General features: G+C 36.1%; 1 protein-coding gene across 3 annotated transcripts in view; it reads right to left on the minus strand.

The window, feature by feature from the left end:
• Positions 1-27: 27 nt before the first annotated feature.
• IRAG2 (inositol 1,4,5-triphosphate receptor associated 2) overlaps positions 28-12,879 on the minus strand; it is a 96,313-nt gene continuing 83,461 nt past the window's right edge. For 2 of the 3 annotated variants that reach the window (XM_065940243.1, XM_065940253.1), the window contains 7 exons: positions 7,661-7,808; positions 6,602-6,645; positions 4,737-4,799; positions 4,583-4,632; positions 4,189-4,290; positions 2,155-2,262; positions 28-726 (listed from right to left, as the gene is read on the minus strand). In XM_065940243.1, the coding sequence (XP_065796315.1) occupies positions 483-726; positions 2,155-2,262; positions 4,189-4,290; positions 4,583-4,632; positions 4,737-4,799; positions 6,602-6,645; positions 7,661-7,808 (759 nt within the window). In that variant the 3' untranslated portion in view covers positions 28-482. The remainder of the gene's footprint in view (positions 727-2,154; positions 2,263-4,188; positions 4,291-4,582; positions 4,633-4,736; positions 4,800-6,601; positions 6,646-7,660; positions 7,809-12,879) is intronic. The other variant, XM_065940235.1, reaches the window with a different exon arrangement.

Raw genomic sequence — 12,879 nt, forward strand, 5'->3', positions numbered from 1 at the left:
CCAGGGATAAATTTTTTCCAGTATGAAGAATCAAGCAACTTGGAGAAACATCAGGTATTTCTTCAATAAAGTGTAATGAGTGAATATATTTCAAACAGGCTGTTCAAATGATCTAATCAGCATTTTATACTCAAATTTTATTTCTTAAGAATTAGGTTTTTTTTTTGCTCTTGTACTTGGCCTACTGAGACTACCAATGTTCACTGTTCATAGATTTGAATGGTTCTTTATTTCAATAAATTTTAACAAACAATAATATCTCCTCCTCAGAAAGCTCATTAAAAAATCATATCAGTAGGCTTCCTCCCCACTGCATTTTAGTTAGGAAGGTAATCACAAAAAGAGGGAATATAAAATATCTTACAGTCATTCTGAGAACCTCTGGTTCCATTCTGTAATTTCCCAGCTAAAAGTTACTAGTGTACAAAGTTCAGATACTGAAACTTTAAAAATCAAGATACACACATTAGGATGTGCTGCAGTCACACTGGCGGGGGCCCGTTGTGTCGGAGTCTGGTGAATGGCCACAAGATGTGTTCTAGAGACATCCAGGGGTCCCCATCCTGTGTGGGGGCAGCGTCGACGGGCTTCTGGAAAAATCGGCCTGTGAAGAAGCTCATCAGCGCTGCAAACAGTACAATGAATGCCACAGAAAGCCAGAGTGCCTTGTTGGTCTCTCTGAGGGAAGTCTTGAGGTTTGTTGCCCAGGAAGCTAATGTGTCATAACTACAACAAAAACACAAAATCAGTATGCAGTAATCACAATCTTCTGTGTACTAGAAAATTCCTTTTGCCAACAATAATCGTGTATCTACCCTACATAATTCCACCAGTGTACACGTGTGCTCAGTCATTTCTGACTCTGCAACCACAGACAATAGCCCACCAGGCTCCTCTGTCCATGGGATTCCCCGGGCAAGAATACTGGAGTGGGTTTCCATTTCCCACTCCATGGGACCTTCCTGACGCGGTGATCAAATCCACGTCTCCTGCATTGGCAAGCATGTTCTTTACCAGTGACACCTCCTTGTAATAAGCTACACAGTGTCATCTCTTGTCTTGGCCACGATCTGCTCCCTGCTATCCCCAATTTTTTACAATTGAAGAAATGAGATGCTAGGATAGAAATCTGAAAATTATGTGACTTAGGCATTACTTAACTCCTAACAAGTACATCTGAGTACTAATTTCATTCTTTAAGTCGGGTAAGGCAATTTATATTCCTAGGGTAGAAACAACAATGTTATTTATCGGGTTGAGCATGATTTATGTGATGTACTTATAAGCATGTCACTTATTCCTCATTATACCCTGGACTTTTGGTGTACTGAAATGTAAACTCTTCCTTTTAGGAACATCCACCAAAAAAACCTTATTACAGCATCATATAAGTCTTTGAAAATAGTTAACTATGTGTTAGGTACTGTACTAAGCATTTTACATGTGCTAATTTTCATTTAATCATGACAGTGAAACAATGACATAAGCACGATTATCATTCTTGCTTTATAGATGAAGAAGTTGATGGTCAAAAACGGATGAACTTGCCCAGGTCACACAGCTAGTTAGGGAGCTATTTCGGTCATCTGGTCCCAAGGCCAAGTTCCTTACACTGTGAACTGCCCTGCCTCCTGTAGCTCATAGGTTCAGGAATAATTCTTGTAGACTATATGGAGTTTGTTATTATTCATCTTAAATTTAACATTTTCAAAGATCTTTTAGTAAAGTAATTTGATTAAGATTAATGCTGCTAGACTTCCCTGGTGGGCCAGTGGTAAAGAATCCACCTGCCGATGCAGGGACATGGACTCGATCCCTGGTCCAGGAAATTCCCACATGCCGTGGAGCAGTGAAGAACCACAACTACTGAGCCTGCACTCTAGAGCCCATGAGCTCAACTCCTGAAGCCTGTGTACCTAGAGGCCATGTTCCACGCGAGAGAAGCACTGCAATGAGAAGCCTGTGCAATGCAATGGAAGTGGCCCCAACGGCCACAGCTACAGAAAGCCTCCACACAGCGATGAAGACCCAGTGCAGCCAAAAATAAATAAATTTTTAAGAGGCAAAAATAATGAAAAAGATGACTCCTTCTAACCCTGCCTTACCTTTCCCCATTCCACCAAAATGATATCATTTAGCAAGTAAATAACTTACATTGAAGAGACATTCCATTTTGATGGATTCGTTTTCTTTTCAGAAAGACTTGACTTTCTCGTCTTTTCTACTGTTTCTCCTTCAGGTGGTTCTAAGTCATCTTTAGTTCTGTAAATAAGTATTGTTTCTAAGTATTAAAGTATGGATAATGTTCTATAATTATTTACAAAGTATTGCTAAGTTTTACTGTATTTTGTAAGGAAGCTTGCAGATATTTATTTTGCTTTAGAAAGATTTGATAAATACCTAATTCTAAAAGTCAAATCACCAACTTTATATTTTTAATCATTTATAGGAATTTAAATTTTCTAAGTATCTTTGTATTTAGAAAAATAGCAAATGTTTGTTGTAGAAAGTTTGGGTGCTAGCCAAAGAACAAATTAAAAGGGGAGATTTATAAAGAACATGTGTAAGTTAGTCAGTGCTCACCACTTATAATTAACCAGTGTTATTACTGTGATTTTCCATCTTTGTATGTGCATGCGTGTGTGTATGTGTATGTATAAGTAACTACACCTTAAAAAACAAATGTGGATGCCATTATTTCTTCTTCTGTGAATTTTTCATTCAACATACAGTAAAATCTTTCTCAGTAAGTATTCTTTTACCACATTTTTTTAACATTGTGTATTAACAATTAATTAAAATTAATCTTTTCTCTTGGTTTTTTGAGCAACACTACATTGGAATAGCATTAAAGTGTCACTTCTTTCTTTAAAAAACCTTCATAATTTAAAAAGTGTTTATGAAGATAGGTTTGATATAAAACTACTTAAAATCAGTAGTATTCAATGAACTGGAAAGTTGCAGTTGGGTTGACTGTATTGAAATCATATTATTTAAAGAGGAATCCTTTGCCTGAAAAAAACTTAACTGTTTCATTGTTCATGTTCCATGTTTCAGGACCACTCATGAGTCCCTAGTTAGATTTGAATTTTGAAATCCCAAGTTTGTTATCCCCCGCAGTGGCCAAAATGAACTGCATGTCAAAGTTTTTGTTTTTCAGTCAGACATTTATGGGGAATGCCTGTGGTAGATTTTAGTTCAGTTTGTAAAGAACACAAGACCCCCAGCCCAGAATTCCTACAGGATTCTCAAGGTTTCAGTCTTTGTTTGCAAAAACTTCTCAGTAGAAATCATGCCATACAAACAAAAATTTTAAAAGAGATAATTTTTTTCAAGGAAACTCTTGATTTTTTTAAAACCCAGATCAGAAAATATCCATTATGTTAACTCTAAATCTTTAATAAAAGGGAATTCAATCCATGCAATTAGGCTTCCACAATTGTTTAAGGGAGAACAAAGGGCTTTGAGGGTAGGAACGATGTCTTTTTCTTCATATCCCTTAAGCTTGAGCGTAGTGTGCCTAACATAATAGGCATGCAAGGAACGTGCATACAATCAACATAAAATCATTTCATTAAGATCTTTACAGATAAGGAAACTGAGACCAAATGTCACCAAGGATTTTAGAGGCAGCATTTCTTCCTGTTCCTCCCTCTTACCTTCTACCTTTCACTATAGAAGTATGTTTTATTTGTTTCACTTGCTAAATATAGAGATAGCAATGTAGAGATTTGTTTTTCCTACTCTTCATTTACCTAAAGAAAAGACAGATGTATATGTAATGCACATATATTACATATGTGCCTATAGGATATATATAAACATATACATTATGTCTATATGTACACACACACACGTTGTATATAATTCATTTAAGTTGATGAACATTTTATTTCTATGGCTCTCTATGAACCTTTCCCCCTGATGACACTATACCTATATAGGAAAAAGATTATCTTCACAAATCTGGCAAATTTCAGGTTCTTTTCTAACTTAAGACCTCACAGCTTGAAGTACTGAGTGAATGTACTCATAAGTACCATTTACATAGTGCTTTATTTTCATAAAAGTCTTATACAATGAATGGTCTTTTTGATGCTGCAGCAGTGAACTCCACAGAATAAAAGTGATGCCCATTATTTGTTCCCCAGTCACGTCAGGTTAATAAACACATCAAGCTTTACCTACTTTAGTTCGCACTTTTCTTCTTCAGCATCTGCCCAGGAATAGGTGCTAATAAATCGATGTAATGAGGGACGGTGTTCACTCTGCTTTGACCCCAAAATACGCCTAAATAAAGATGATTATAGCCACTTATCAAATCAAATACTTGGGTAGCCATTACCAATTTATTTCCCACTACCTAAATCAATACAGAAGCAATATGTTCTTATTTTTTCTTTAACATATTCATGTAATGCTTATCTCATAAGAAAACAATTTCATGATCATATGCCAATTTTTATAACTATTCTGCATATACTCCATACAAAACAAATGTTACTATATTGCTTATTTCAAACATTTACTTTAGCCAAGTTATAATAAGGTTCCCAAAGAGGCATCATAAAATTACACTTACCAACTGCTTGACCTCCTACTGAATCGGTCATTATTTTCCATCCCAGCCAACTTTAAAATTCAGACATTAAGGAAATAATAAAATACAAATTTAGTGAAGTTTTTTTTTGGTGATATGAAAATTAATTTGCTTCTGACTAAGAACACTTGCTTACCATTCCTGCATTTCCAATATTTCTGGGCAAAGAGGCAATGGTCACTCTTCGAAGAGAAGATGGCTACCCAAAGGGAGGAAATGTACATTTAGAAAATTCTCAATATTTTATCCTTGTATGAAACACTGATGGATATTCTTGTATGTACACATCCATGTACTTGACCATTGCTGAGTTAAACAGGAGACATATTTTCAAGGTTTTTGTTATGGCCAAATTTCCTTCCAGAAATATTCTGCCAATTTATATTCCACCTTCTCCAACACTGGATAATTTTTGCCAGCGAAGTAAGGAGTACAAGGTTTTCTGTTTAGGTTTATAGTAACACTGAACACTGTTTTTCTATGTTGAACAACTATGTATCTGATCTGAGAACCACCTGTTTATGATTTTTGCCCATATTTATTTTGCTAAAGATACTTCTTGGCAAAAAACTTTTTTTATTGTTAATGCAGTCAAATCTTTTCATCTTTTCCTCACTTTTGCTGCCATTTCTTTTATGCTTGGAAAATTTTCCCCAAATCAAGAGGAGATAAATATGCTTCTATTTAAGAGCTTTCTTTTTTCATGGCTTCATTTTTTTTCCATTTAACAGATTTAACACATGACATTTTAATGAATGGATGTTGTTTATACCTTAGCCTTGAGATTTATACAGGAAAATGTTATGTCATATTTTATGGCTCTTAAAGTTGAAATAAGTGGACTACAGGAAATAAAAATACGCTGAATGTAGGAAACAAATGAGAATTTTTATGTGAATTCTTTTCTTAAACCATCATCCCTAATTTAATTTTATAGGTTAGCTGAACATCTAGCATATCAAATTGTGGTCCAGGAATCTGGATTCTAATCATGGTTCTATCACTACAGGGTCATAACTAAACATATAATTTCTGTGAAAGTGATTTTGTTCCTCTGTGAATAAGATCAATTTAGAGGGAATGATTTTTAAACTCACTTGTTCAAAAATTCTGTGAAAACCTGATTTTTAAACAGACAAAAACTGCTGGTTGACTTTCAATAGCCCATTTTCCAACCCACTGCCCTCCTTTTTTTAGTAACAGACCTCCTGATTTTCAGTTACATATACAGCCTCCAGAATATAAGCTCTGTTTTCATCTTGTTTCCAAGCAAAAATGAAAAAGGAAATGTTATCTGGGACTTCTAGGGAGTGTCTTCAGAGAGAGAGAACACCTGTTTCTCTTGCTCTTTTTTCCTGGAATATGGCTCAACATATTTAGTAATGACCAAGACTTGGTACTCAGAACTGCCAAAGCTGACCATGACGTGGAAGCAAAGCTCTGAGGGTGATGATTCAGTAAGCGAGAAGGCGACTGGGCCCTAGAGATTTGGTGAAGCTGCTCTGCCACTTTTAGACTGCTTATTCCCAATTCTGGTTTCACATGAAAGAAAAACTATTGTTACACTGACTTTCTTCTCACTGCAGGCAAACTTAGTGCATATGCATGCTCAGTCGTGTCTGACTCTTGCGACCTTGTGGACTGTAGCCCACCGGGCTCCTCTGTCCATGGAATTTTCTAGGCAAGAATCCTGGAGTGGGTTGCCATTTTCCTACTCCAGGGGATCTTTCAGGGATGGAACTGGTGTCTTTCGAGTCTCCTGCAGTGGCAGTGGGTTCTTTACCAAGTGACCACCTGGGAAGCCTTGTTGCATACAAATATTGCAAGAAGTATAAAAGCATATATATATAAACATAAACACACACATGCATATACCATAGGTGACTTAAAATCATTGTTGCTTTATGGTTTACATTTAAAGCCATGTTACTTCAAAAACTATTTTAAAATCGTCTCATCTGTAACATTTGATAGACATTTGTTAAGTGAATTGGTAATTACCTTAGAGTTTACAGAAGAAGAACGTTTTTTAGTTTGGCAGTCATCTGAAAGGGAAAACACATTTGCATATTTTTTAAATTAACATATGCAATTTAACATAATGGTCTTAATTCTTTATAAAGAAAAGTAATAGTTGGAAATTATTTAAGACCCTAGTGACTACTGACCAAGGCAAATATCTAGTTGTCATTTATTTGATGATTCAAAACAATATCTGAACCAGTGAGATACAGTCCCCTGTGTCACTGCCACTGGCCACAATGCCACAATCGGCCCAGGACAGATGGGGCACAGAGTGAATGTATGCTGAATAAATGGGCCCAAACTTACAGATCAGAAGATCATCAAACATTATTACTTTTACAAAAGAGAGAACAGACCATTAAAATGAATAGTCTGCTTGTGAACATTTATATTATCTATTTAAAATAAAACTATTACAAGGTATATATAGGTCTTCTGTTGAGATACTTTCCCCATGGTCTCAGTAGTCTCACTATTTTCCAAGACACTCATCATTTTGTTCTGCCATGGTCATTCCTTCTTCGAGGGATACAAAACCACTGTTGATGAAAGTGGTTCATTGATACTATGGTGTCTTGTTTTATGTATGGCAAAGGAGCCAGTTCCTAAGTAGGACAACACTGGGGTCAACTCAATGAATTGGATTAAATGTACTCTCTCATATCAACAATTGAATGAATTTTTGGTGTCTACCATAAAATACTTGTCTCCTAATTTGTATGCTGACATCTTACTTTGGGCTATATAAATAATAGGAATGAGTTACTTCTTATATTATTTTATATATTGTATCTTTTTTATATTCTTCTAATACAACCTTAACATAAAGGGTGTTTACTTTGGGCTATATAGATAATAGGAATGAGTTACTTCTTATATTATTTTATATATTGTATCCTTTTTATATTCTTCTAATACAACCTTAACATAAAGGGTGTTGTACTAAAGACTGTATAATAAGAATTAGTAAGAGAGAATGAAAGAGGAGAATGTTAGAAAAATGTAACTGATACTATTATCTTAAACTTTTATTACCTTCATCTTCAAGAGGGTTAAAAGACCTTTCATTTTGCAAAAGAACCTGTTTCAGTTCTTCTAATTCAGCATGCTCTTTGGCATACATCCTCTTCAGATTTTCTACATGCTGAATCATCACTTCAACTGCTTTACTAACCCGGCTTTCCTAGCAGGAAAAACAAAACAAAACAAATTTACATCGAAAATACCATCCTTAACACCCAGTTAAAAGATACATCCACTTATCTTCATCTCAGACATAAATCCCACTAAAGTAATGATGAAAGTTTTTTTGTTGTTGTGTTTTAAAGGCACGAGTATCAAAGGGTAAGGGCTTCCCAGGTGTTGCTAGTGGTAAAGAACCGGCCTGCCAATGCAGGAGACATAAAGAGACTCAGGTTTGATCCCTGGGTCAGGAAGGTCCCCTGGAGGAGGACACAACAACCCACTCCAGTATTCTTGCCTGGAGAATCCCCTGGACAGAGGAACCTGGTGGGCCACAGTCCATAGGGTCGCAAAGAGTTGGACATGACTGAGCAACTTAGCAGGCATACAAGGGTAATCAGAATGGAAGAGGACAGAAGAGCAACCAAATTCTGAACACTTGCCAAGTAGACAGACTAGTGGTAAATGACAAAGACCTGAAAAGTCAAACCCTAAAAAAAAAAAAAGTAAGAAAAGTCTGGAAGAAACCTGGGTTGAATCACAGAAATCCACAAATGCCCAAGAAGTAGTGGTATGTCTGGAATTAAGCTTGGAGGTAACACACACACAGAGTTGAAAATCTGTATAAAAAACAATTAGATCCACAGATACCCCCCGTTACTCAGGTCAGCTGAGCCCCTCTACCATTTTGGGGAAAGACTAAAAATAGTGGATAACTGGAGAGATTTAAACAGAGGGTCTGTGGATTGAGCAGTAACAGTTGATGGTGAATGGACCCTACAGAAAAAAATAGATTTAAGCAAGTCTGTTGTTGGTGGTCAGTCCCTAAGTCATGTCTGACTCTTTGTGACTCCATGGACTGCAGCATGTCAGGTTCCTCTATCCTCTACTATCTCCCAGAGTTTGCTCAAATTCATGTCCACTGACTTAATGATGCTATCTAACCATCTCATCCTGTGTTGCCTCCTTCTCCTCCTACCCTCAATCTTTGCCATCATCCAGGTCTTTTCCAATGAGTCAGCTTCGCATCAGGTTACCAAAGTATTGGAGCTTCAGCATCAATTCTTCCAATGAATATTCAGGGGTGATTTCCTTTAGGATTGACTAGTTTGATCTCCTTGCTGTCCAAGGGACTCTCAAGAGTCTTCTTCAGCATCACAGTTTGAAAGCATCAATTCTTCGGCACTCAGCCTTATTTATGGTCCAACTCTCACATCCACACGTGACTACTGGAAAAACCATACCTTTGACTATATGGACCCTGGTCACCAAAGGGATGTCTGCTTTTTTGTATTCTATCTAAGTTTGTCATAGCTTTTCTTCCAATGAGCAAGTGTCTTAATTACATGGCTACAGTCACTGTCAGTAGTAATTTTGAAGCCCAGGAAAATAAATTCTATCTCTGCTTCCACTTTTCCCCCATCTGTTTGCTATGAAGTGATGGGACCAGATGCCATGATTTTAGTTTTTTTCAGGTTGAGTTTCAAGTAAAGCCTTTTCACTTTCCTCTTTCACCCTCAGCAAGAAGCTCTTTAGTTCCTCTTCACCTTTTGCCATTAGAGTGGTATCATCTGCATAGGTTGTTGATATTTCTCCTGGCAATCTTGATTCCAGCTTGTGACTCATCCAGCCCAGCAACTTCACTTGATGTACTCTGCATATAAGTTAAATAAGCAGGGTGACAATAGCCTTGTCATACACCTTTCCTAATTTTGAACAAGTCAGTTGCTCCATGTCCAGTTCTAACTGCCACTTCTTGACCTACATACAGGTTTCTCAGGAGACAGATAAGGTGATCTGGTACTCTCATGTTTTTAAGAATTTTCCAAAGTTTGTTGTAATCCACACAGTCAAAGGCTTTAGCATAGTCAGTGAAGCAGAAGTAGATGCTTTTATGGAATTCCCTTACTTTCTGCCTGATCCAATGAATGTCAGCAATTTGATCTCTGGTTCCTCTGCCTTTTCTAAGCCAGCTTGTACAACTGGAAGTTCTCCTTCACATACTGCTGAAACTGAACTTGAAGGATTTTGAGCATAATCTTATTAGCATGTGAAAGGAGCACAATTGTACAATAGTTTGAACATTTCTTTGGCATCACCCTTCTTTGGGATTGGAACGAAAACTGACCTTTTCCACTCCTGTGGCTGTTGCTGATACATGTTGAATATTAAGATACAAAACTTTATTCTTCTTCTAACTACCAAACACTGGTAGCCAGGATTATACTCTCAAGATAGGCAGTTGGAATTTTCTTTGAGGAATCTTAACACTGCAGGATGAAAGTCTTAAAAAACTATTGGCATTAGGAGGATGCTGGTGAAACCTCCTAGCTTGTGTGAAACTCAGAGCCAGGAAAAAGCTTCCCTGCCTAACACATTCCGAGTTCCCAATCAGTTAATGGGACTAGTTAATGGGTCATCACTTTGTCTGAGGCAAGCCTCTAACCTGAGAAAAGAAAATAAAAATACAGGGGGGAAGAAACAAGCTGAAAGAAATAAACTACAGAAAAATGAAAACTTCAAGGAAGCTATCAATATTTTCAAAGAAGAATAAGCATTACATTTGTGAAATGGAAACAAGATATTAAAAAGTTAGGATCTGAGAATTTTAAAAGTCTGGAAGTTAGAAATATAACAAAAATATATAACTCAAGAGAAGAGTCTCAAGATAAAGTTGAGGAAACTTCTCTGAAACTAGAGCAAAAAGACTAAAAGGTAGAAAAGAAAAGAGAAAGGACCAGTTCAGGAGATCCAACAGCCAAAAAACAGGAATGCAAGTATAGAAAATGTAGAAAAAGTCCACCAGGTGTAGAAAAGGAAATAGTTCAAGAAAATTTCTGAACTCAAGGAATAACTTGTCAATTTATGTCCACTCAGGACCTAAAATAGTGGTTGAAAATAAACCCATGCCAGGGAAGGACAGTAGGGGTAAGAGAATATTCTAAAAGCTTCTAAAAAGTAAAAATATGTTGTAAACAAAAGCTTAGGGGTCAGAATGGCATCAAAATTTGATACCAACAGCAGAAGCTAAGAGGAAAATGAGGCAGTGCAAGAAAAATTCTAAAGAAAATGATTTCTAATCTAAAATCCTTTATCCAGTTAGTGTAAAGATGCATAAGAATAAAAACTTGAATTTTCAGTTATATAACATCTCAAAAAGTTTACCTCCCAAGCATTCTTTTCTTGGAAAGTTACTCGGTGAGATGTTCCATCAAAATAAAGAAAAATAAATAAACCAGCAAAGAAGGAGGCATGGGATTCAGGAGATGGAGTTTAACTCAAGAGAGAAGTGAAAGAAGTCTTCATTTAAGAATCTGCTTCCCACGTGGTGTAGTGGTAAAGAATTTCTGCCTGCCAGTGCAGGAGATGCAAGAGATGCAGGTTTTATCCCTGGATCAGGAAGAATCCCTGGAGTAGGAAATGGCAACCCACTCCAGTATTATCACCAGGAAAATTCCACGGACAGAGGAGCATGGTGGGCTACAGTCCACAGGGTCACAAAGAGTCGGACATGACTGAGCGCGCGCGCGCACACACACACACACACACACCAGTTGAAACAGGTCAAAAGTCTCTGGAAGCAACAACTCAAAGAAAAAATTGACAGAATACCTGATGAATGTGTATCTATTGTGAAATCTAGACTCCATGGAGAGGTTAAGAATAAATTAGAGATAAGTAAATAGAAAACTAAGCATAACAATCATGGCAAAGTAAAATTATTAACTCTAAGAAGAACATAAACATTGTGCAAAGGAGGAAAAGTCATCGTAAAAGACTACTTGTATCTGCTATGAATAGAACTTACATGGGCATAATAATATTTACAGATAATACAGATCTAATATTATTTATCCACTTTTTAAAAATTAAAATTGTTTATATTATGATAATTTCCACAGACACAAAAAGTACACAATAAATCCACATATATCCATCAATCAGTTTCAAGAATTATCAACATTTTGGCATATAAGTTTCATCTCAAAGTTTGAATGCTATTTTTTTAAGTACAGGTGACAGACATCATATTATTTAACTCTTAAACATTTTAATAAATATCTAAAAAATGGGAGTATATTTCCTTAAATAATAATACCATGATCACATCTAACAACATAAATATAAACACCTTAACATCGTCTAATTCATATTCAAATTTCCCCAGCTGCCTCAAAAACATCTATTTAACAGTTTTATTTGAACTGGAACCTGATAAAATATATACTTATTGTATTTTTTCTTTTTTTATACTATGATTCACAATATAAAATTTGTTATTTTAAAGTGAACAATTTAGTGACATTTAGTACATTCACAATGTTATACAAACATCACTTCTATCTAGTCCCAAAACATTTTCATCATCCCAAAATAAAACCCCATACTTATGAAGCAGTCACTTCCTACTCATGTCCTTCCCTTAGAAGCTAGCAAACACCAATCTTCTACCTTTCCCTAAAGATTTATCCACTCTAGATACTATATATAAACACAATCACACAACATGTGACCTTTGTGTCTAGCATCTATAGTTTGCATAAAATTTTCCAGATTCAGCTACATTGTAGCATGTATCAACACTTCATTCCTTTTAGTGGCTAAATATTATATTAATAATACAACAACAATATTGCAGAAACCAACACAACATTGTAAAGCAATTTTCCTCCAATGAAAAAAAAATATTGTAATTTCTCCACATCCTTGTCAACGCTAGTTATTTTCCTTCTTCCTTCCTTCCTTTATCTTTTGTTATAGCTATAGTAGTGGGTGTGAAGTGGTGTATCATTATGGCTTTGATTTTCAATTCGCTAACAATTAAGCATCTTCTCATGGGCTTATTGGCCATTTGTATAACTTCTTTAGGGAAATGTCTATTCAAGTCTTACTTGCATTTTTAATTGGATTGCTTATCTTTCTGTTGTTAAATTGCAAGCATTCTTTACATATTCTGGATGTATGTGCATGTATGCGCAGTCTCAGTCATGTACAACTCTTTGCGTCCCCATGGACTATAGCCTACCAGGCTCTTCTGTTCATGAAATTTTCCAGGCCAGAATACTGGAGTG

Source organism: Muntiacus reevesi, chromosome 1 (genome assembly GCF_963930625.1).
Source record: "Muntiacus reevesi chromosome 1, mMunRee1.1, whole genome shotgun sequence".
NCBI lineage: Eukaryota > Metazoa > Chordata > Mammalia > Artiodactyla > Cervidae > Muntiacus > Muntiacus reevesi.